Genomic DNA, 26,647 nt, shown 5'->3' on the forward strand with positions numbered 1-26,647 from the left:
GCGATATATCAAGTATATCGATATATCGCCTAGCCCTAAAACAAAGAATGGCAAAGAGCGCTAGAAATAAAAGTAAACACAAAACCTCGGAGAATAACAACAACACCTACATAGGACATTTGCCATGGCATTAATGATTATGAATGAATAGCCATAACTAACTCAATTACATGTGCTTTATCCTTTGGCTAATTGTTTCTGTGTTGGAGCTGCAATTTACAGATTATGGCAGTGGTTCTGTGCTGGAGCTGCAATTTACAGATTATGGCATTAAACATTGAAGATTAACTTTGCATATTGACCTGCATCGAACAGCAAAAAGGGAATGAATGTGTCCTCAAAGCAAAGGGGCGTCCACATTAGCTGCTAACAACCCTCCACAGCGCAAAGTTCCTTGTAAATCAGTAACCCTCACCTCCATTGCGGCATATACTGGTAAACTAACTTTCTTAAAAGTATCATCCCATGAGGACGAGGAATGCTACACTACACACCGTAGGAGGATATGCTAAACACAAGCTAGATCTCTTAAATGTAAACAAAGGTGGACGGATTGATACAAATATCAACAGAAACGATACCAAGTAGTATAGTATTGGGTCTATACCACCGTTACCATCAAAAACTTGTCTTTTTTGTTATTGTAAACAAACTTAGGAAACAAGTCCCTAGACACAGGATGGCTTTAAGGTCAAAAACCGCCATCCTGTGTTTTTGGCTAATTATAACTGATCAAAAATCATTCACTGATCTTGAAATTGGTAGGTATTGGAATGGCCAATACTGTCCCTGTAACGATTACTACTACAATCTATTAATATTGATACCAAATTTGCTCTTGCATAGTAGACTGTTAAAATAATCAGCTTTTCAGCTTCCTATCCATCTGACAATGTTCCAAAGTGCAGTGGAGTATTCCAACAAGACTCATATGAATATTGTATAATAAAAATCCTACCGGGGAATGTAGACCTTCTCCAGTTGCTCCATGGTTTTCAGTGCAGCGTAGTATCTGTGGGGGGAAACGGTATTGCTTCAGAACTTAACACAAGATCTGTTTTTAAAACTAAAAACATTTCCACAAACCCACAATAATCCCTGTAGCACTATATGCATGCATACACGCCTTACTTAAATTGCGTCTTTGAGTGTTTAATTTGAAACCAAAAAACGTTTAAGATACAATTTAAATTGTGTTTCACTCACAAAAACATTGTTTAAACAAGTACACAAATAGATGAAGCGTTTCTAGAGGCATGTGGACCTCAAATCTGTACAGTGTAGGGGTCTTCAACATATTATAGGCCAAGGACTGTCAAACTAATGGCTAAAGAGAGCGGGGAACCCACTATCTGTACTGTATGTCTTATATTAAATTGTATTTTAAATTGAACTGATCCTTAAGGTGCCTTGTTAACATTCTGAGGTGAAGGATGAGCTTACCTCTCTTCTGTCTATGTTTTTATGTCGTGTTACAAAAACGATCCATTTTTCTGATCCAAACACTTGAACATCCAATAAATGAGCTGCTTCCTAAGCATGCTCTCTTGGCCAATGACAGGAAACCTGACAGCTTTGTTAAGGACACAAAAGTGAAAGGGGAAAGTCCTCCTTGTTGGAAGGTCAGGTGAATACACCAGTGCCCTGATTGAAAGAACGCTTGTGTTTTGCTGAATGTGCACATTTCTGACTGAAAGACGTCATCAGTCTCCATTAATTGGTTCACTACAGTACGCTGGATCAATGGCAGTGTGTTCTAAAGACAAAATTGTGTGTAAAATATGAAAAGCATTTCACAACCCCCCTGCACTACTTACGGCGAACCCGTGTTGAAGTACTTTGGTTGTTGAGATTAAGCTTTAACACTTAAATATCTGGTTTTTATTGTGTTTTCTGTTTTAGATGAATCTGTTACAAGATGTGGTCTTTGGTAGTGTGCAAAAAATCTACGGGGTTCAGGCTCAGGTCAGTGTGTTGAGCTCCCATCATTAGGCTGATAGGCAGGCTGTGAAGGATCTAATTGGTCGGTGAGTGAGTGTAAAATGTGTTGTACACACATAAACAGAAGACAGCCTCATAAACTCTTCAGTGAAAAGGTCTGTTAGAATGCAGTGCACCAGGAAAGAAATAACAAAGACAACAAATGGCAAGACTGTGACCTGGCCAGCAATGACATCCAGTATAGATAAAAACAATGATACCCATTTGATCCATACAAGACCCTACCAAATGGCCCTGTGATGAGGTGGAGACTTGTCCAGGATGTACACCGCCTTCTGCCCGATTGTAGCTGAGATAGGCACCAGCGACCCCAAAGGGAATAAGCGGTAGAAATGGATGGATGGATGGAAGACCCTACCAATTCCAAAAGTAACAGAGTGGAATTCCCTCCCCAAACACATACAGTACAGTACATAAACATATGTCCTCCATTGGAGCCAGCAGGGTCTAATTGCCTAATATTCACAGCGGGTCTTGGCAGGACAGTGTCGAGGGGGCCTTGTTAAAAACAACTGCACACTGAGGGTCAATTGTCTTACCAGTGACGGCCTTTGATACACAGAACATAACAAAAAAGGGTCATTATTTTCTGACCAAGAAGTTCATGGGGTAAAAATGAAGTTCAAAGAAAACAAACATAGCAGTGATTACTTGAAAACACTACTTAGTTGTGAATGACCACAATGTATTGCACCATTCTTCTGGATTTCCCCACACATTGAAATAAAATAAACTAAATAAAATATTGGCAGATTTTGAGATATACACACAAAGACATCTTCCAAACGGTAGTACGCACACAAAAAATTATTTAAAAAGGAAGGAAAATTGAATACCTTCTTGATTCCAGCTGTTCCTTTAGTTTGCTATACATTTCTAGAACTGCATAGGGCAAAAACAACAAAAAGAAACAGGTTTTTGGTTAAGAAGCAAAAATTGTAACACAGACAATATCCTGCTGTTTTAACATGTATGCCGTGTCATAAATGTACTGTATAAGGTTCATAACAAATGTCCGAATCTGACCATCTTAAGTGAGTTGCTTACAGTCTGTCTTACATAAAAAATACAGGTCCATTCAATCCAAAGAATCATGAAAACCTGGAAACATAACTGTATCTCTTAAATTAACCACTGTTTCTGATCATACTATAGCGGTACCAACAAGCATCTGGGTCGGTCAATCTGTAAGGTAGGTAATACAAAATGGGCCATGTAAATGACAGCAATACAATTTTGTATAAAAAAAAAAAAAAAAAGGATGTCAAATAATTCTGTTATTTGTGTTTAGGTAAAATTACTACACACTAATTTTAATGTGCTACCTGGTATACAGAGCTGGAGTTTCTCCACAGTGGTGGTCATGTTCCGCTGTTGTATCCGACAGCGAATCACCTCCTCTTTCTGGGCTGTTACCTGACAGCAAGAACACGAGAAGAATAACGAGAAATACAACAACTGTAATTGTAATCTGAACGATAAACTGGCCTTTAACTGCATTTAAGATAATTCAGCTGAAATACCGCTCTATTTAAACATATACTGTAGCAACACATTTGAGACCGTAGTTGTAACTTTAATTAAAGGCATCATATGGCTGACTAGTTTTAGGTGTAGTCTTGTCCCATTCTTCCTTCTAACATGTTGAAGAAGAAGAAGAAGAAAAAAGAGTTTTCAATCAAAGTGTGAGTCTTATACATTGCAAAGTACAGTACACTGACTCAACCCCGTAGCCATGCTATTGACTCTTCTAAGGTTTAGCTAAGCCTTTTGACGTGTTTTCAGTCCAAAAACCTCCTGAATGACAGTCTGAATATAAATCAAGTATATGATATTATTAATAACTATTCCTAATTGGTCTGAGCCCAGAAACAATTGTGACACATTTTTAGAAGCCTTTAGGGACAATATAAAGTTAAAGTTAAAGGGGAACATTATCACAATTTCAAAAGGGTTAAAAACAATAAAAATCAGTTCCCAGTGGCTTGTTGTATTTTTTGAAGTTTTTTTCAAAATTTTACCGGTCCCGGAGTATCCCTAAATAAAGCTTTAAAGTGCCTTATTTTCGCTATCTTCGAAACCACTATCCATTTCCCTGTGACGTCATACAGGGCTGCCAATACAAACAACATGGCGGTTACCACAGCAAGATATAGCGACATTAGCTCGGCAGGGATGACCAAGAAGAACGCGGAGTTGGAATATAATTACAACACTTTATAAATATGTATATTTACATACATATTTATAGAATATTTACATATTTATATTAGGGATGCACCAAATAATCGGTAACCGAATATATTCGGCCGAATATGACAAAAAAAGCCACATTCGGCCTTCGGTGGAATGAGTTAGAAGCAAGGCCAAATAGTGGCGTGTGACGCAACGACGCAATTTTTTGACGCGGTGACACAATCAACGAACGTGCAGTGACGCGGTGACGTTGTAACCCGGCGCCTTCGGAAAAATGTCAGCAGTATTGCAGTTTGCAACGACTGTTCAGTCAAACTGTCTCGAGGAGGTGCTTCAGCAAAGACCTTCAGCACTACTGCAGCAGCTGAAAGGAGAGCTGAAAGGAGAGCTGGTCACAGCACGAGAACGCCCGTCTTTGAGAGGACGAAAAAATTTGCGACTGACAGTGCCAAAGCAAATGGAATTACAAAGAAGGTAATGGACTTTATGAATTGGACTTATTAAAGCCACTTGGAGACAGTGAAGTGACGCACAGAGAGAAAAAGAATGCGCACCACAGAGGCAGCGCGTGCGTCCTCACTCTCTGACATGTTTCAAGAAATCCTCCAGGAAAACGACTCAGATTCCAGGCAAACGAGTATGAGTGCAACTGCTCAACAGCTGGACTGTTACCTGTCAGAAGTCCTCATCCCTAGGAGTGACAATCCTCTAACATATTGGAGGACCAATCGAGACCGCTTTCCTGACTTAGCACAGATAGCACGCAGGTAATAACAGTTTTACAGCACTTTTCAAAACATAACGACAAAGTGGTTTACAGTGTTTTTTAAATTTTGTTTGTCTTTTAAAGTGGTTTACACTTGTAAAAACAAAAGATATATTTAATTAATGAAATATAAAACAACATAGGAATACTACAATAAAGTGCATAAGAGAAATTGTGTTTATAACAATAAGCTGATGGGAAAGGGATTGGTTTATTTTCTGTATTATTTCTTTTTATTGCTTGATAATAATGAACTGAACCTACAATGTTGTTTCCATTCCAAGGTACTTGTCTGCTCCATGCACCAGCACAGACAGCGACAGGCTGTTTAGTGCTGCACTCAATGTCCTTGATGAGAGGAGGAACATACTGACATCTAAGACAAATTAAAATTGTTTTATACATAGTTAGTTTCCTTCTTTTTATTCTGAAGCTGAAGTACTGTTATTGACAAATCTGTTCTGGCCTTGGATATGTTGTGTACCTGTATAAGTGTATGAGGTTACAAGCACACATTTATTGAGATTTACTTGAGCCTTCTGTTTACATTAGTAGCCTGTTGTGTAGGCTACCTGTATAAGTGTAAGAGGTTACAAGCACACACTTATTGAGATTTACTTGAGCCTTCTGTTTACATTATTAGCCTTTCTACTGTGGCTAAGCAGACTTTTGCCAAAAGGACAATAATTCATTTGTTGTGAGTTTATCCACTTTAACGCACTTTATTTTTTTTTTTGGAATGCATGTTTTGTTTGAAGGCCTAATATAAATAAAAAACTTTGTGCTTTTTTTGAAAAGCAAAGGCTACTGGAATATTTAAAAAATATCAATAATCAATACAAATTTACTTTATTTGAAAAATATGTCCAAAAATGTATTCTAGGCTATTTATGCTATAGCCCTGTAATGAGGTGGCAACTTGTCCAGGGTGTACCCCGCCTTCCGCCCGATTGTAGCTGAGATAGGCGCCAGCGCCCCCCGCAACCCCAGAAAACTGCATTCATTAATCGGTATTCAGTATTCGGCCTTCGGCCAAGCGTTTAAATTTTATTCGGCTTCTTCCACAAATTTTCATTTCGGTGCATCCCTAATTTATATAACATGTAACTACAAGCTCCATTCACAGACAGAGTCCCATTGCTTTTATGAGTGGTCGAAAGAGTCAAAAGCCGGGAAAAAATGTTTTATTCAGGTGTACTGGAGAGGAGGCTACGTCGGATAGTCGAACCTCGGATTCAGGATTAACAGTGTGGTTTTCGTCCTGGTCGTGGAACTGTGGACCAGCTCTATACTCTCGGCAGGGTTCTTGAGGGTGCAAGGGAGTTTGCCCAACCAGTCTACATGTGCTTTGTGGACTTGGAGAAGGCATTCGACCGTGTCCCTCGGGAAGTCCTGTGGGGAGTGCTCAGAGAGTATGGGTATCGGACTGTGTTATTGTGGCGGTCCGCTCCCTGTACGATCAGTGCCAGAGCTTGGTCCGCATTGCCGGCAGTAAGTCGAACACATTTCCAGTGAGGGTTGGACTCCGCCAAGGCTGTCCTTTGTCACTGATTCTGTTCATAACTTTTATGGACAGAATTTCTAGGCGCAGTCAAGGCGTTGAGGGGTTACGGTTTGGTGACCGCAGGATTAGGTCTCTGCTTTTTGCAGATGATGTGGTCCTGATGGCTTCATCTGACCGAGATCTTCAGCTCTCACTGGATCGGTTTGCAGCCGAGTGTGAAGCGACCGGAATGAGAATCAGCACCTCCAAGTCCGAGTCCATGGTTCTCGCCCGGAAAAGGGTGGAGTGCCATCTCCGGGTTGGGGAGGAGCCCCTGCCCCAAGTGGAGGAGTTCAAGTACCTAGGAGTCTTGTTCACGAGTGGGGGAAGAGTGGATCGTGAGATCGACAGGCGGATCGGTGCGGCGTCTTCAGTAATGCGGACGTTGTACCGATCCGTTGTGGTGAAGAAGGAGCTGAGCCGGAAGGCAAAGCTCTGAATTTACCGGTCGATCTACGTTCCCATCCTCACCTATGGTCATGAGCTTTGGGTCATGACCGAAAGGATAAGATCACGGGTTCAAGCGGCCAAAATGAGTTTCCTCCGCCATGTGGCGGGGCTCTCCCTTAGAGATAGGGTGAGAAGCTCTGCCATCCGGGAGGAGCTCAAAGTAAAGCCGCTGCTCCTCCACATCGAGAGGAGCCAGATGAGGTGGTTCGGGCATCTGGTCAGGATGCCACCCGAACGCTTCCCTAGGGAGGTGTTTAGGGCACGTCCAACAGGTAGGAGGCCACGGGGAAGACCCAGGACACGTTGGGAAGACTATGTCTCTCGGCTGGCCTGGGAACGCCTCGGGATCCCCCGGGAAGAGCTAGACGAAGTGGCTGGGGAAAGGGAAGTCTGGGTTTCCCTGCTTAGGCTGTTGCCTTCGCGACCCGACCTCGGATAAGTGGAAGAAGATGGATGGATGGATGGATGGATGGATGGCAGCCGTAATTCTTTCGTGGCGGGCCGCCACAAATAAATGAATGTGTGGGAAACCCTAGAGTCACATTTTAATATTGATGAGGATACACGCAGTAGGTAATGCGTGTTTATTACAAATACAGTACATACACTGTCTGACTGGCTCTGTACAAACAAAACATGAAATGTGGGCTAATACAGATATAGTAATGATTGTTCATGTTTTTCAGTAAGTATAGATTGGTTTTGTATCGCATTGTGAATTACAAACTCAAATGCATTTGGTGCTGACGTAGAAGCTGGCTCATCTCTTGCCGTAGTCAGCTTTTACGGCTAATGTGTTAGTATACGCTAGAAAAAGAGTTCCTCTGTGTTCGCTCTTACAATAACAATTATGCTACAGCTTGGTTAGTATACAAGATACAGAACGTAAACAAAGTATTGGTGACAGTTTTTGAATGCATTTCTAAAGTGAGGTAAAGTAGAATTGATTGCTCACATAACCTGCTTTGCAAACCACCATGAACGAGCAGAAGAAAAACTTTTTGTCTTGCATAATGATTGTGAACGATATGCAAAAAAATGTTTTTAAAGTGCCGTTAACCTAGTGCAATTAGCCTGGGGACCCCACTCTGCATCAGTGGATAACATAAGGATGTGATTTCCTAACATTGTTAAAGTCCAACATTAAGGTCCTTTGTTAGTATTTTGGCTCCGAGACACTAAGTCTTAGATTGCACATGTAAGATCTGATGGTATTTTCAATGTTTTGAATATATAGCATATTGTCGATGGCAAAATATCCTAAATCTCTTCCTATGTCTATTTTGAACATTGTTGTTGAGGGTTTTTCAAACAAACAATCTAATTATTCATTTTACATGTTGGTAAGATAGTAATGCTCTAACATTTTTGTTCTTAAACGACTCCTAGTTTTTGCTTATATAGCAAATCCTAATACCACAACATCTGAAATCGGTCTTAATTGCTTGTTTCTCTAACACTCTATGCAGTGCTCTAACACAGCTTACTTAGGCTATAACAGTAACAATGTTTGTGTGCTTGGTAAATATGGAATGCTGGCTTTTTTTAAACGGACACAGAACATTTAAAAAAAAAATCTGAAACAAAACATTAAATACATGCCCAAAATGACTTTTAAATAAGTATTTGATCCTCTAGCAAGACAGGTTTTGTAGTAAGACTAGGTGGAGAAAGTTTTGTTGGCAAGCACTGAAGTCGGAAGGTTCTCGTAGTTGGGAACTCGGTTTGTGCACATTTCCGGAGTGATTTTGATCCACTCTTCTTAATAGATACTCTCCAAAGCCGGAGAATTTTGAGGCTGGCCCTTGCCAACTCAAAAGTTTCAGCTCTGTGCACACATGTTCATTGTGATTCAGGTGTGAAGACCAACTAGGCCAGTCCGGGATCTTTTGAGCTACTATTTTATTTTCATTCTTAAAGACCAACTATGACCAATTTTCAATGTTCTTGCTGAGGCCAGTAGATTTCCATTCAAGATTCAGTGCAGTGAAATCTTCCTATACCCTCAACAGAGCAACAACCCCAAAACAGAACACTTCTATCTCATTACCAAGGTAATTCTGGGCTAATCTCTCACTTTTGTCAAAATCACCCTGGTTTGTTTTCTTGGATTTGTTTTAATGTTATTGTGCCAATAATGGTCTCTTTCCCACAAATCTTCTTCTTAAAGGGACACTACTAATATATGTGCTACAAGAGCAGATAACCGATCAGTTTAATGTATTTTACCAGTCTCCATTTTCCATAACTCTAAACAGTTTTCTAAGATGTGGTTGGTAAAAGTTATCTTTCTAAGCAACAACAAGCATATGGTACAATGAGCAAAAGATTACAGTACGACATATGAGCTCTTACCTCTCTGCCAGCTTCTTGCAGTCTTCGATTAGTGTCCGTCACTTGGCTCTTAAAAAATAAACACAGAAAAAGTGTTTCAATAGTTTGTGTTCCCTTCTATTCAAAACACCAATTATTTTTGAGTAAGTTTGGTGATATTTCATTTGCTCTCGTTAATTTTTATTCAGATCCTTCTGATGTATGTATGCATTATATGTCTGTATGTATTCATTATTTTCTGCCGCTTATGATGTTCAGGGTCAAGTGTGAACTGGAACCAATACAAGCTGCAGGGCAAGGTACACACCCCATGCTGGTCAATAGACAGTCACAGGGCACATGTAGACAAATGGTGACAAGTAGACTAGGGTTGGGACACCACATCAAAATCACATTATATTGCATTGTTAGCTCCTAAAGGGGGAGTCGCACCAGTATCTATGACTAACATCGTTGGGAAACGGTTCACGGCGGTATTAAGAAAAGCCATTAACCATGTCCCAACAATGATGGAAAGCTTTACTCAACACATTTTCAACACAGCGCCAACACAGATTACTTGGGAAACGGTTCACAGCGGTATTAAGAAAAGCCATTAACCGTGTCCCCACAATGATGGAAAGCTTTACTCATCACATTTTCAACACAGCGCCGACACAGATTACCGCGATAATACCAAATATAATTTTTTGGGATGAAGTGCAAAGACTCAAAATAATCCAATTTTAACCAATATTACTTTTTTTAAACAAACCAAGAGCCAACAACCTTGTAAAATGAAAGCTGAATGTTTTAAACAGTCAAATTAACTGATTCTATCAAACTGTATATAGATTGTAACATAACCACTGACATCATGATATTATCCCTGTTTTTGGCTAATGTATTGCAAATAATCCTGTAATTTGTATCCCTGGGGACGGCGTGGCGAAGTTGGTAGAGTGGCTGTGCCAGCAATCTGAGGGTTATTGGTTCAATCCCCACCTTCTACCATCCTAGTCACGTACGTTGTGTCCTTGGGCAAGACATTTCACCCTTGTCCCTGATGGGTCCTGGTGAGAGCCTTGGATGGCAGCTCCCGCCATCAGTGTGTGAATGTGTGTATGAATGGGCGAATGTGGAAATACTGTCAAAGCGCTTTGGGCTCCTTAAAAAGGGGTAGAAAAGCGCTATACAAGTACAACCCATTTACCATCTATACAAGTACAACCCATTTGGTATGAATGTTAGAATCTCTAATAAACAACCTTGCATTTTTTGCACTAACAACCAACCCAAACACACACACAGGAGATAAAATGCAAACACAACACTAGTGTGGGGTACACACAAAAAGACCAGGTGATGATGATTACCTTCTGACCAAAGACAGCAAATGCCTGATTATCTTATGTTGGGGTTGCGAATCGAAAACCAGTTCTTGTTCAGAACCGGTTCCCAGTGTATTAATCCCTTTGAATCACTTGCCATTTTGTCAAGTGATTCTCTAAATAGTTCTTCCGGTTCGGGATGACGTCGTTACGCAACATGCGTAGTAACGTCAGATCACCCAAAGGGCAGTGCCCGGTCGGGACAAGCAGTAACATTTTACAAGAAAAGATTGCAAAAGCACTACTTGTAATTAGGGGTGTAACGGTACGTGTATTTGTATCGAACCGTTTCGGTACGGGGGTTTCGGTTCGGCACACGGGCGTATCGAACGAGTTCGGAAGCAGAAGTTTTCACAAGCTGCTCTGCTTTCTGCCTCTGTCTCTGCCTCATTGTCCCGCCCACACAACCATCTGATTGGTCACATACAAAGCCAATCACAGTGCGTATTCAGAGCGAGGTAACAGCCAATCAGCAGTGCGTATTCAGACTTCAGAGCGATGTAGTCAATCCTTCAGCATCGAGCAGAGATATTCGTCTAGCAGGGGAGGAGCGGACTCTACCCAAATTATACTAAACACTTCCCAGTCACAACTATTACAAACATCACTATGAGCCCGTTGGCCTTCTAGAAACTTAAACTGCAGCTCAGCTCGCTCACAGTAGAGGCTTGAGATGAAGGCTAAATAGCTTTTAGCGTAACATTAGCTCATTTTGCTGTGTGTGTGTGTGTGTGTGTGTGTGTGTGTGTGTGTGCGTGTGTGTTAGGGGCAGCAAAGCCCTGTCTGTCTGTTATTTCATTGAATTCTATCATGTTTAGGGATGAATAGTCTCTCCTATTGCAATTGTACTATTTTTCAGCTATAGTTACATGAATCATTAGTAATGTAGCAGCCTAGTTTTGAATAGCAGGTTCCCTGCTATCAAATGTTGATAAAAATACAACATTTACATAATAAAAGTCAACTAGAGGCTTCCCAAATGCTGTAATAAATTAAGCATGATGAGTTGACATTAAACAGTTTCAATGGAAACTGTTTAATGTTGCACTTTTTATATGTAGACGAAAAGTTTTGTCATTTTATTTAATCAAAGCAACAACTTGAGGCAGTTTAATGTGGATTAACAGGGGCAGAATTATTATAGTGTTCCCAATGTTAAAAGGATAAAGCCATTGTTTACAAATTTGGTAAATAAATAACTCCAAAATTTATATTTTGTTGTTTTCTTACTGTACCGAAAATGAACCGAACCGTGACCTCTAAACCGAGGTACGTACCGAACCGAAATTCTTGTGTACCGTTACACCCCTACTTATAATAATTAATATTCCATCAAGAGGAGGCCAGACAAGCAATAAGCTGAAACATTTGAACACGCAGCATAAAATAAATATAAATAAAATTCACGTTTTTGAACTGCTTTGATTGCATCCCAGCAGTAGTAACGCTAGCACGTCATCTGAATACAACAGGTACTAATTCACACCTCCTATCCTGTTGCCGCTATTACGTGTTAAATTAAAATGAATGCTTTCTCATTTAGATGAGCATGATGAGAAACGGATTCTGACTGGCTCCGAGGCAGGCAGCCCCAGTTCACGTCTGCCGCTAGACAGATGTCACAGACCAGTGACTAAATTTGTGGTCAAAAGCTTACACACTTTTGCCACAGTGACACTCTTAACTTTTGGTAGGTGAATGGTTAATTGTAGTTAGAGAAAAGTTGCATGTTTTTCTCCCACCAGATTCTCTCTGTCATTACATTATACAGGTGAAATTCAAAAAATTTCAAATATTGTGTACAAGTCCATTCATGTCACCAATTAACTTCAAATTAGGGCTGGGCGATATTGCCTTTTTTTTAATATCGCCATATTTTTAGGCCATATCGCGATAAACGGTATATATTACGATATTTTGCCTTGGCCTTGAGTGAACACTTGATGCATATAGTCACAGCAGTATGATGATTCTATGTGTCTACATTAAAACATTCTTCTTCATACTGCATTCATATATGCTACTTTTAAACTTTAATGCAGAGAGGGAAATCACAACTAAGTCAATTGAACAAAAGTGTATTTATAAAAGTTATTGAGCAATGGCACAAACATTCAAGTCATTTCCAAAGTGCAAGATTGTCAAGATTGATTTAGGTGAGTTGGACTGGTCCCCTGTGCTCACGAGCAACCTGGTTGAAGATGCTTGGGATCGCTTCAAAACAGCGTTCCTAGCTATACTAAATGATATGGCTCCCATGAGAAAAGTCAGGATCAAAGCCCGCTCTGAACCATGGATCAATCCAGACCTATTAGCTGCCATAAAAGACAGGGACAGAAAATATTTCGAATACCAAAAGTGTAAAACCGAAGTAAATAAACAACCCAATAATAATAGCCTCAAATCACTCCTTTCAACGCTCAAAAAGCAATGCAATAAATTAAGAAATAAGACAAACAACCTGACTAAATCCTTTGAAAAAAATTATATCAATGACAAAATAGAGGAAAACACAAATAAGCCACGTGAGCTCTGGAAAATTCTCAACAACCAGCTTCCTGGATGTAGCCAGAAACTTAAAACCAGACTCACCAACATCAACATCAAGGAGGGTGACGCCCTCATTACAGACAAAATAGAGGTAGCAAGCAGACTTAACACCTTTTTCACCAACATAGCCACAACTCTCGTAAACAAGCTATCCCAACATTCTGGTCGCTTTGGTGTAGAACACATTAAAGCCTTCTACAGAAAGCTAGGAGTAGTCAACAACAATTTCAAATTAGAAATGGTCTCAGCTAACGAGGTGCTTAATAAATTGAGCGCGCTCCACCCAAACAAGGCCACCGGCCTTGACAATATCCCCTCTAGATTCCTCATGGACTCTGCCACCACCATTGACCCAATAATCACTCATATAATAAACATCTCAATCAAACAAGGCCAAGTACCCAAGGATTTCAAAATAGCAGGCGTAACCCCCCTTTATAAAAAAAAGAAGCAAATTAGAACCTGGTAACTACCGACCTGTTTCTATTCTCAGTTCCATTTCGAAAGTAATGGAGAAAATAGTTTATGAACAGGTTGATAGATACCTTGCTACTAATAAACTAAAGTACAAATTCCAATCCGGCTTCAGAACTAACCACTCCACTGACACATCCCTTCTATATCTGACCGACCACATCAAATACTTCGCCATGGTCATGCTGGACATTCAGAAGGCCTTTGACACCGTTAACCACGCTATACTGTTGGATAAGCTCCGAGCAATCGGATTCGACGAAACCTCATCGAGCTGGAGGCAATCTTACTTGGAGGGGAGGAAACAGGTGGTAGAGGTGAACGGAACCATGTTCCCTCCCCTCTCAGTAAGCTGTGGAGTCCCCCAAGGCAGTATACTAGGACCTTTACTGTTCCTAATATACGTAAATGACATGCCATCAGCATGCCACTGTGAATTGTTCTTGTTTGCGGATGACTCGGCCCTGCTGGTATCCGGCAAGGACAAGTCACAGGTGGAACAAATCCTCAGTGCTGAACTCTTCAATATTTGCACCTGGCTCGCTGACAACAAGCTATCCATACACTTAGGTAAAACGGAATCCATCCTACTTGGGTCCCATATCAAACTTAAGAAGGTCAGTGACTTCACTATAAAAGTGGGTGACATTGTTATCACCAGGAAGGATGAGATCACCTACCTAGGTTCCATTCTAGAGGCTAATCTTTCCAGTGATAAAATGGCAACCAAGGTGATCAAAAAGGTCAACCAAAGAACGAGATTCCTCTACAGAATCTCCTCTCTGGTCAACAAAAGCACCTTGGGGATTCTAGCGGGAACTCTCATTCAACCCTTCTTCGATTACGCTTGCACCTCCTGGTACCCCAGCACCTCCAAAACCCTCAAATCTAGACTCCAAACATCTCAGAATAAGCTAGTCCGGTTACTTTTAGACCTCCACCCCAGATCACACCTCAATCCAACCCACTTCTCCAAAGTGGGCTGGCTCAGGGTGGAGGACAGAGTAAAACAACTTGCACTGAGCCTAGTCTATAAAATCCGCTACACCTCCTTGATACCGAAGTACATGTCAAACTACTTCTCTAACGTAAATGACCGCCATAACCACAACACCAGGGGGAGCTCCACAAACCACGTTAAACCCAGATTCCGATCTAACAAAGGTCTTAACTCATTCTCTTTCTATGCCACATCAATGTGGAATGCACTCCCAACAGGTATAAAAGTAAGTGCATCTCTAACCTTCAAAACCGCTCTAAAACAACACCTCCAGGCAACTTCAACACTTTACTAATACCCTCCTCCATTCACATCCCATCTCCCCGGATTATAAACAACTCAAATGTACTTCTAATGTATAAACTTGTTCTTATGCTATCTGAACTCATTATGTTCTCTGCTGGCTGTACATATCCTACTAAATAAGACCTACACTGTTTCAATGTCCACATTTCTCTGTTGATGCAATTGTTGATGACTGAAGTACTGATATCAACCAAAGCTCCTCATCCCACCCCCCGGATTGTAAATAATGTAAATAATTCAATGTACATACTATGATGATTAACTTGTGTGATGACTGTATTATGTTGATAGTATATATTTGTACCATGAATTGATTAACGTGGACCCCGACTTAAACAAGTTCAAAAACTTATTCGGGTGTTACCATTTAGTGGTCAATTGTACGGAATTTGTACTGAACTGTGCAATCTACTAATAAAAGTATCAATCAATCAATCAAAGTCAGACACATTTTAAGTGTCGAATAAAAAGGAGCTGCATAATAGGAAATCAAATAGTATTTGTCCTTCACTATGTGGTATGTTACTAAGGTTATGAAATTCTATTCATTCTCTAGCGAGTGACTTTTCAAACAATGATACATATTAGCAGTTATGTTACTTTTGGTACCAACGCTTGTGCCCCACACTTGACAAATTAAAGTTGTCTATTTGACATATGGCTTCACGGTGGAAGAAGGGTTAGTGCGTCTGCCTCACAATACGAAGGTCCTGCAGTCTTGGGTTCAATCCCAGGCTCGGGATCTGTGTGGAGTTTGCATGTTCTCCCCGTGAATGTGTGGGTTCCCTCCGGGTACTACGGCTTCCTCCCACCTCCAAAGACATGCACCTGGGGATTGGTTGATTGGCAACACTAAATTGGCCCTAGTGTGTGAATGTGAGTGTGAATGTTGTCTGTCTATCTGTGTTGGCCCTGCGATGAGGAGGCGACTTGTCCAGGGTGCAATGTAGTTTTTGACAACCATCTTACATTTCGTCTTAGTCTTAGTCTTTTGGATTAAAATGCTTATTAGTTTTAGTCACATTTTAGTCACTTTTATATGTGATAGTTTTAGTCCAGTTTTAGTCGACGAAAACTCAAAAGGGTTTTAGTGTAGTTTTAGTCGATTGAAAGTCAAAAAGGTTTTAGTGTAGTTTTAGTCCCCCCCCCCCCCCAAAAAAAAGTATAAGTATATAAGTATAGTCTTTTGACAAATTAATTTAGGTCAGTAAGTATTGGAGATTGCTGTTGGGCAGTGTCACACAGCAGATCTATAAGTTCAACCCATTGTAAGCTTGCAGATCTGCTATTTTCACAAATAATAACAATAAAGGAATGGTTTTAGACATATAAGGTTTCCACCCAACAGCAAATTTCTGATCCAAGGATTGTGTATTACACACAGATAAAGTGGTAACAGGGGATTCAAAGTTCATTACTCCAAAAAAGCCAAAAACAAAAACATTCTACTTCAGCAATTGTAGCTTTATTTCTCAGAATTTGTTCAAGTACAATGAACATAAACATGCCCAGTATATGAGTGATGGATGAGGAACGCATATGCTCAACTTGGCCCTGTCTGCCAGTGCAATTACAACAGATATCATACAACCCCACTCTACCTTTAATTTGTGCAAACCATGTAATAAAAATAATCAATTCCTGAGGTACAGTGAGGTAGGTTGTAAGTTATACCTGAGAGTTATACTGTACATACTTGAAAGTATGAAACAAGCATGTTCTTAAATTTTTGGAACAAAATAGACCACCCTGTAAATACTGTAAACACTAGTAAATTCAATAAATAAAAACAACAAAGTGTTTAATATGAATTAGAGGAGGGCTTGTCTCATAACAAGAACAAACTTAATATCACAATCACATATCTGTATCTGTACTAATAAAGCTAGCAGACTCTACGTATAACAGTAATTGGACCTGTTTAACATATCAAGTTACGTGCTGACAGAACGTACTCACAAAGAGATAACCACACCGTCACTGAATGTAAACATGCTGCTAAAGTAACACACATAATGAATTGACGTTAGCGTAACAAAAGCTAACTTTAGCCTGAAGTTAGCAGCCCATTTGCGCCAGGAGTATGTGGAAAACATACTAATGTATTAGTTTACTATGACATTTATCGATTATGTTAACAGAATTTGTAACTTGTCTTCGGAAAAATATCCTTGTGGCAAGCCTTAAGGATTAAGGTTGGTCGTATTTTTTCCGCATATTTTGTGGCCACATTTGTCACCGTCTTCCTTCACAATACACTCTGTTTTATTATATGCTGGGTTATATTTAAAATACACCCATATGTCGTCTCTACGTTTGCAACAACCGAGCCCCTGTGTTGAAACTGCCGCCGCCATCACGGTCCATTGCCTGATGAACAACAACAGTGTGATGTGTTGAGCACGTTGTGCGCTGCACGCCAGTTGGTGGGCGTGACCAAACAAGGATAGAATGCAGCAGCCTGCTGTAGGCAGCAGCAGATACGTTTTAAGTTTTAAATGACACTCACAATAAACAGAAATGTCATGCATTTTTAACGTCTGACAGATTATCCACTAACATTTTCGTCCGTGTCATGTTTTCGTCACCAAAGAGACATGTTTATCTCGTCACCGTCTCGTTATCGTCATGAAAAAAAGTGCCGTCGACGAAATGATTTAGTCATCGTTGACGAAAACAACACTGCCAGGATGTACCCCGCCTTCCGCCCGATTGTAGCTGAGATAGGCGCCAGCGTCCGCCGCGACCCCAAAAGGGAATAAGCGGTAGAAATGGATGGATATTCGACATATTCCGCTTGAAGCCGAACCACCGCCAGACGATGGAAATCCTGCTGTTTTTATTGGGAATTAAGTCTTCTTTTGTTACCAGATCCGCACCTTCTTTCTCTCCTACGGCTACGTTAGCAGCTAATGTAGCCCAGTATACTACCTCTCTGCTCTGCGAGGGCGGACACGTATGTGACGTATGTAAGAATGTGCGCCTGCTTGTCTGTGAGGAGAGAAAGGAAAGAGTGAGAGGAGCCTGTAGTAATGCCCGCAGCTAAAAGCAACTGCGTGAGAACGTATACTCGAATATTACGATATAGTCATTTTCTATATCGCACAGAGACAAACCTGCTATATATCGTATATATCGATATATCGCCCAGCCCTACTTCAAATGTGACACTAATATGTGATATTAACTCATTACATGCAAAGTGAGGTATCTCAAGCCTATATTATCATGTTGATGATCTTGACTTACCCCTACATTTTCTGAGATTGAACAGTTAGCCACAATCATTAAAATCTAACCAATAAAGGCTGGATAAATCTCACTTCGCATGTAATAAATTAATATCACATGTTACATTTTTGTGTAATTTCTACATTATTTATTTTCTTAAATTCTAAACAAGAATGTTTATTTAGTTGTTTTTTTTTAAGTACCAATTTTCTTCTATGCTACGCATTTGACCTTACTATAAGCTTTGTATGGTCATGTTACCTATTAACTCAACAAAAATGAGGCTAATCCACCATTTTTTCTCTGTTCTTTCCAAATAAGAATCGACAAGAGAACCGTTAAGAATCGTTAAGAAGAATCGAAAGTAGAACCGGAACAGGAGAAATCTTATCAATTACCATCCCTAATCTTATGTCTAATAAAATTGTCAAATAAGATTGTATTGTGGAATCTGAGATGTGTTAAGAGTGAATTTGTCCAGGTAGTTGGTCCCAAAACACGTTGGCAATATTTATGACAGGTTGAGAAAGCCAACAGTGCCCGAGTCATCACTACATGAATTGCGATATAGTACCCGTATGTTAAATAGTCAATCAAGAAGCTAAAAAAGCATTGAGGCACCTTCGTTGAGAACATACTCACCTCTAGCTCACTTAGTAGATAATCGTTTTAAAGCCATCTTCACACATAATCAAAACTGCTTAATGCCTTTATTTATCTTCATGCAAGGGGTCTGTTTCAGACAAAGAATAATTTCGGATTACATTTTTTTTTTTTTTTTTTTTTTTAGATGTGTAGTATGTAGCAGCCTTAAAGGCTTACTGAAACCCACTACTACCCACCACGCAGTCTGATAGTTTATATATCAATGGTGAAATATTAACATTGCAACACATGCCAATACGGCCTTTCTAGTTTACTAAATTGCAATTTTGAATTTCCCGGGAGTTTCTTCTTGAAAACGTCGCGTAATGATGACGTGTACGCTTGACGCCACAGGCTGTTAGGAAATATGAGCGCTGCGCACACACACAGCTAAAAGTCGTCTGCTTTAACCACATAATTGCACAGTATTTTGGAGATCTGTGTTGCTGAATCCTTTGCAATTTGTTCAATTAATATTGGAGAAGTCAAAGTAGAACGATGGAGTTGGGAAGCTTTAGCCTTTAGCCACACAAACACACGGTGATTCCTTGTTTAAAATCCACAGAGGTGAAGCTTTACTATGGACCACAGCGAACATGGATCCTGACCGAATGTCAACCAGCAGGTTTCGGTGAAAAAATAGTGGTTAAAAGTCGCTTCTTACCGGAGATCAGCTGAGCTTGTGCCGCCCACAAAGCTGCCGTCGACTTCCCTGAGACACTGCGCGTCAACACAACTCCGACTATCAGGTACTGTTAAACTCACTAAAACACTAGCAACACAAAAGAAAGATAAGGGATTTCCCAGAATTATCCTAGTAAATGTGTCTAAAAACATCTGAATCCGTCCCAATGCAATCACGTTTTTTTTCTTTTTTTCTAGTCCGTCGCTCTCAACATCCTCAAACACGAAATCTTTCATCCTCCCTCAAATTAATGGGGAAATTGTTGTTTTCTCGGTCTGAATAGCTGTTTTTGTTGGAGGCTCCCATTTAAAACAATGTGAAGATGTGAGGAGCTATCAACATGTGACGTCATCGTCTGCGACTTCCGGTAGAGGCAGGGCTTTTCTGTTAGCAAGCAAAAGTTGTGAACTTTATTGTGGATGTTCTGTACTAAATCCTTTCAGCAAAAATATGGCAATATCGCGAAATGATCAAGTATGACACATAGAATGGACCTGCTATCCCCGTTTAAATAAGAAAATCTCATTTCAGTAGGCCTTTAAGAGATTTAAGACGATAATTCTGAGAACCTCTTTGCTGTAAAACTGATGTGCTTAACCACATGTGCTGTTGACTGACAGATGTAATCATGTCTAATTTAAACAATATTTAAAAACACTGATTCTTTAATTAATGATATCTTTAATAGGTTCATACAGACAAGAAATCCCTGTCTGTCAGCCTGGCCTCTATGCATCTGCCCCTCCTCTACATGCCCTCGCTTTTCCCTCTCTACTACCCTTCCTGCAGCTGCTCAACCTTGTAATCAGCTCATTGTCCATGAAGGGGCAAGGACAAAGGCAGGCAAATTCAGATTAACCAGGCAGCAGGGACCTGAACCCATCAGCAGTCCACTGGGCCTTTCATGGAGTTTAATGGCTTGTGACAGGCTCTTTCTCACAGATTCAGTGACAAACTTCTCGATTCTGGATGGGGATTTTTGAACTATCTGCTCCTGTCACACGGCTGAGAGCGATGACCCAATTGACCAGTCGGCTTTTTAAGCAATTCTTTCAACAAGGAAACATCCAAACCAGCGGGACAAACTACATAATCACTTTTTCCACACTGCATCGTGGCACAGCAAGTTATGGTTGGAGCACAGGTATAAATTACATTTCTAGTAACGGCCGCCACAAACCAACAGGTAACGGGTGTCGTCATTCTGACCTACAAAATTTTTGCGTTCCATATTTCGGTTTTCACGAAGGAAATTAAAAATTCAAAACACATTTAATGGCCAGAATTAGGGTAGATGCAGTCGTATCTGCCAGAACTGAAACAGATAAACTCTACTAACAACAAAAGTATAAACTGTTCAGGTGTTACCTTGAGACGGAATAGAATGGGGGTCCTTAATTGAAAGATTACATATAAATTTAAGATTAAGAAGTCCAGTTAGGGAAAATGTCCATAAACCAAAGTAAGAATCCACAAAATATTCATTATAAGGGCATAGATTAGATCCCATCCAATTAATAGCTCAGCATTTGCTTCCCTGCATATTCACAAATTGTATTTGTCTGCTTCAAATTTAATATATTTTCTTAATGCTGAATTTAATCAAAAGTGGTTGGATGGCGCTATCTGCAGGTGAAAACAAGTGTTGCACTTAATATTCCTACTGATTCAAGCAATGGCCTGTTTTCTTGTCCTATCAGTTCTATTCTGCTGTATTACTTTCTGCAATTTCAGTGACTTAGCAGACTATTTCCACTCCTTCTTAGAGTCGTTCTTTTTTTATATTTTTTGCAAAATCGCTGTTATTAATTCAAACGATACGCCGTTGTCATTAATTTAAACGACACGCCTTTGTGATACACATAATTGTAAGTGAGCCGGCAGAGGCTTTGACATTAGCATCCTTCTAAGTATTTGTATTCTATTTTCATTTTGAATTGTGTTGAATATAGAGCGGTGACATTAGGGTCATTTTGAGACACCCCTAGTTTGTGCATGTACAGTGGCATGCAGTGACACCGGGCCATAGACCACCTCTTCATAGCTTGCTAAAAGAGCGGAAGTGGACGCCTGCGTGCAACTCAGAGCACTGACACAGCTTTAGGTATTTTATTTTGGGGTCAAAGTTGGGCTCTTGTTATCACTACTGGCTGTTGTGAAATTAAATAAATCAACAACTTTTCTTACTGTGGATGCTGAAAAAACTTAACAGGTTACCAATACTCAATTGGGGCGCAACAATTTGTCGACAAATGTCGATAAATTTGGTGGCGACAGATTTGTCAAATTTGACATCATCACTGCTGGTTTTCCGAAAGGGCCGCGAGTCAGCACCACCACTCGCATCAACATTGCGGGTGAAAACCTATAAAGGCCTACTGAAATGAGATTTTCATATTCAAACAGGGATAGCAAGTCCATTTTATGTGTTATACTTGATCATTTCGCTATATTGCCATATTTTTGCTGAAAGGATTTAGTAGAGAACATCCACGATAAAGTTTGCAACTGTCGGTGCCAAGAGAAATGCCCTGCCTCTACCAGAAGTCGCAGACGATGACGTCACATGTTGATGGCTCCTCACGTATTCACATTGTTTTTAATGGGAGCTTGAGGATATTGATAGAGACGGACTAGAAAAAAAAAAAGTTAAAAAAAAAAAAAAACATTGCATCGGGACCGATTCCGATGTTTTTAGACACATTTACTAGGTTAATTCTGGGAAATCCCTTATTTTTCCATTGTGTTTTAGTGACTTAAATAGTACCTGATGGTCGGAAAGGTGTCTCCACGGGTGTCTTGACGCGCAGTGTCTCAGGGGAGTCGACGGCAGCTATGGACGGCACAAGCTCAGCTTTTCTCCGGTAAGAACTGACTTTTCAACCACAATTTTCTCACCGAAACTTGCTGGTTGACATTTGGTAGGGATCCATGTTCTCTTGACCGCGCTCTGATCCATAGGAAAGTTTCACCTCCAGGAATTTTAAACAAGGAATCACTGTGTGTTTGTGTGGCTAAAGGCTAAAGCTTCCCAACTCAATCTTTCCACTGTTACTTCTCCAATATTAATTGAACAAACTGCAAAAGATTCAGTAACACAGATCTCCAAAATACTGTATAATTATGCCGTTAAGGCAGACGACTTTTAGCTGTCTGTGTGCGCAGCGCTCATACTTCCTAAAAACCTGTGACGTCTTGCGTACACGTCATTATTACATGACGATTCCAAGACGAAACTCCCGAGAAATTTAAAATTGTAATTTACTAAACTAAAAAGGCTGTATTGGCATGTGTTGCAATGTTAATATTTCATCATTGATGTATAAATTATCAGACTGCGTGGTGGGTAGTAGTGGGTTTCAGTAGGCCTTTAAAGTGTGGGGATATTTCCTTTTATTCTTGTTAAAAATATTAATACCTTGCTCATTTTGCAAAGCAGATCTTGCTTTCATGACAACATACCTCTGATAGAGGAGTATTAAAAGTGGAGGATTGTCGGACATCTGGAGGATGCATTCTCAACGCGATAAGAGTGTTAATGATAGGGTTGAAGTTGCGTGAAAAATGTATTTAACTCTTACTTTAGCCAAAGTCCGGTAGGTAAAGTTTCAAGTGCTTAACTTTTTAAAGCAGCCTCAATTTGCAATGCAATACAGAAAGGCACAATAACAAACGTTGATCACAAGCGCACACGCACACACACACACACACACACACACACACACACACACACACACGCACACGCACACGCACACGCACACGCACACGCACACACGCGCAAAAGCACAAAAGTATACCATACTTGCAAACCTTGAGACCTCTGAATTCGGGAGGTGGGGGTTTGAGGTGGTATAGCGTGGTTGAGGTGGGCGGGGTTGGGTGGTAGCGGGGGTGTATATTGTAGCGTCCCGGAAGAGTTAATGCTGCAAGGGTTTCTGGGTATTTGTTCTGTTGTGTTTATGTTGTGTTACGGTGCGGATGTTCTCCCGAAATTTCTTTGTCATTCTTGTTTAGTGTGGGTTCACAATGTGGCGCATATTTGCAACAGTGTTAAAGTTGATTATACGGCCACCCTCAGTGTGACCTGTATGGCTGTTGATCAAGTATGCCTTGCGTTCACACGTGTGTGTGTAAAAGTCATGTGATTGTGCCAACACGCTGTTTGTATGGAGGAAAAGCAGATGTGACGACAGGTCATAGAGAACGCTGAAGGCAACGCCTATAAGGCACGCCAACAATATGGTTTTCCGGGTGGAAATCGGGAGAAATCCAGGAAACTGGTCGCCCCGGTAGAATTTCGGGGGCGGGCACTGAAATTCGAGAGTCTTCCAGAAAAATCAGGAGGGTTGGCAAGTATGAAGTATACAGGCACACACACTAAACTATAGGCACCAATGCACTGGTACCATAAGATTAAACATAAAATCTATTAGATAGCTAAAATGTTAAAAATGTTAGGACTTATTCAATGATACAATTATGTGCATTGAGTCAATGAGAGTGTTAAAATGCGAAGAGTTAATCAATAATCACTAATATACCAGTATGCAGCTTTTTAAACACATCTTCACAAAACGTTTGTTTCCTTAAGCAAGTTAGTTTTGTTTTTTTTGTCAGCGCTGCTATTTTACCTGTCTTTTTTTACTTACATAAAAAACATTTTTTTGTTTTATTTTGCATTTTTTCTGTCCTCACTTTTAAGTAGAAAAATGTTTAACAGTTATTTACATTATTGTAACAGCCCAATGAGCAGCATGGTTACAGAATAAATAAATAATTATGAATTAATTAGTCATCTTTGTTGTTGGTAAGAACATGCCTAAAAATATTTCAAACTGAATTTTAAAGTTGATGGCTAAATTAAGAGCCACAAAAATGACAATGCACCTTATAACCTGGTGTGTATGTAATGTACGGAATAATTCTGGGTGTGCTTATTGACCTAGAAGGTATTTTATTTGGTACATGGTGTAATGATGTGTGACCAGTAGATGGCAGTCACACATAAGAAATGTGTAGACTGCAAGATGACGCCAGTAAACAACCCCAAAACATATGGGCGCTCAAAAATCTGTCAAAATGTTTTAGTACAACTTTGGTAAATTATGAAGCCGCACTCCTTGATGAATTGTCGGAGCATTACGGCTGCTGTAGTCAGATGTACTGGGCTTCAACATATTAGCAGACATATTATCTGCCGTTTTGTTTAGTAATATTATGCAAAATCAACTTTTCCTACCTTCTGGTACCTACTGATGTGTATTTGAGATCTGCATAAAATGTGAAAATGAGTATGGGTCCGCCATTGTAATCCATGATGAAACCGTAGTCGATAAGCGCCTTCTTTTTCTCTATTTTCTTGTTATAGGGCATTCATCCTTTGCTGTAGCCATTTCTAATATAAAGTAGCGTAAAGTTCTAAATTATATCAGTCACGAGACCCGCTATAGAAGCCCCTAAAAACTACCGGTGTAATGGGTTTACATAATTCACACGTGGAACATTAGTTATTAGAGAGTTCCGGAGAGATGTATTTTCACGGGACACATTTTCAGCATTGCTGTTGCACTTGTGAGCCACGGATGAGGAGATGCTGCAACGTTAGATTTAAGTAAAGCCCAAATGTCATTACAACAGTTAGTTCAATCTTTTGACACTTATATAACTCCCATCCTTGCACGCTGCACCGGTACAACAAAGATGACGGGGAGAAGACACTGTCGAAGTGGAGACACGTCAATAAGACCACCCACAAAACGGCGCATCTTGAAGCGACTGTCAGAAAACAACTTGAAGATGGTCTGTAAAACATAATCTATGCAACATTTTGACCAGAGACACACCATAACATAATGCAGACCACAAAGAAGTGTTTTAAATTTAGAAAAAAAAAATCATGTCACCTTTTCATTGCGCCTTGTATCCGGTGCACCTTTTGTATGAAAATAGACCTTAATAGACCCGCTCATCGGCAGTGCGCCTTATAATCCAGTGTGCACTATGGTCCAAAGAATATGGTAATGCTTTATATTCCAACTCGTCGACTAATCGTTAAAATAGTCGATTACCAGTCGACTATCAAAGCAGTTCTTAGTTGCAGCCCTACTACTAAGGAAAATGAGCAGCCAAAAAAGAAACTGAAATGATGACAACAGTTACTTAAGATATGGTTTTGTTGCTTCAATGCTAATGAGTGCCTGTTTTGTGTCGATATTTTTGGATTAAAGTTAAAAGGAACTAATTGGTGGGCGACTACCAAACAATAGATGGTAAAAAAACTTTTCCTGTCAACCTCATACATCAAACAAACATGTTGATATAATATGTTGATATATTCCAAGATGGCGGAAGGGCTTCCCCTAGCATTCAAAAAAGCGGTTATTCATCCTCTTCTTAAAAGACCTAACCTCGATCCTGACCTCATGGTACACTACCGACCAATGTCTCACCTTCCCTTTATTTCAAAAATCCTCGAAAAAATTGTTGCGGAGCAGTTAAATGAACACTTAGCGTCTAACAATCTATGTGAAACCTTTCAATCCGGTTTCAGGGCAAATCACTCTACGGAGACAGCCCTCGCAAAAATGACTAATGATCTATTGCCAACGATGGATTCTGATGAGTCATCTATGTTGCTGCTCCTCGATCTTAGCGCTGCTTTCGATACCGTCGATCATAATATTTTATTAGAACGTATCAAAACACGAATTGGTATGTCAGACTTAGCCCTGTCTTGGTTTAACTCTTATCTTACTGATAGGATGCAGTGCGTCTCCCATAACAATGTGACCTCGGACTACGTTAAGGTAACGTGTGGAGTTCCCCAGGGTTCGGTCCTTGGCCATGCACTCTTCAGCATCTACATGCTGCCGCTAGGTGACATCATACGCAAATACGGTATTAGCTTTCACTGTTATGCTGATGACACCCAACTCTACATGCCCCTAAAACTGACCAACACGCCGGATTGTAGTCAGCTGGAGGCGTGTCTTAATGAAATTAAACAATGGATGTCCGCTAACTTTTTGCAACTCAACGCCAAAAAAACGGAAATGCTGATTATCGGTCCTGCTAGACACCGACCTCTATTTAATGA

General features: G+C 40.2%; 1 protein-coding gene across 8 annotated transcripts in view; it reads right to left on the bottom strand.

Annotated features, from left to right (window-relative positions):
- Window positions 1-26,647, bottom strand: part of exoc6 (exocyst complex component 6) — a 77,118-nt gene that overhangs the window by 34,172 nt on the left and 16,299 nt on the right. For all 8 annotated transcript variants that reach the window (XM_061908713.1, XM_061908718.1, XM_061908716.1 and 5 more), the window contains exons 3-6: window positions 9,312-9,359; window positions 3,327-3,417; window positions 2,838-2,883; window positions 959-1,012 (exon numbers count right to left, since the gene is read on the bottom strand). In XM_061908713.1, the coding sequence (XP_061764697.1) occupies window positions 959-1,012; window positions 2,838-2,883; window positions 3,327-3,417; window positions 9,312-9,359 (239 nt within the window). The remainder of the gene's footprint in view (window positions 1-958; window positions 1,013-2,837; window positions 2,884-3,326; window positions 3,418-9,311; window positions 9,360-26,647) is intronic.

This window comes from Nerophis ophidion, linkage group LG08 (genome assembly GCF_033978795.1).
Source record: "Nerophis ophidion isolate RoL-2023_Sa linkage group LG08, RoL_Noph_v1.0, whole genome shotgun sequence".
NCBI lineage: Eukaryota > Metazoa > Chordata > Actinopteri > Syngnathiformes > Syngnathidae > Nerophis > Nerophis ophidion.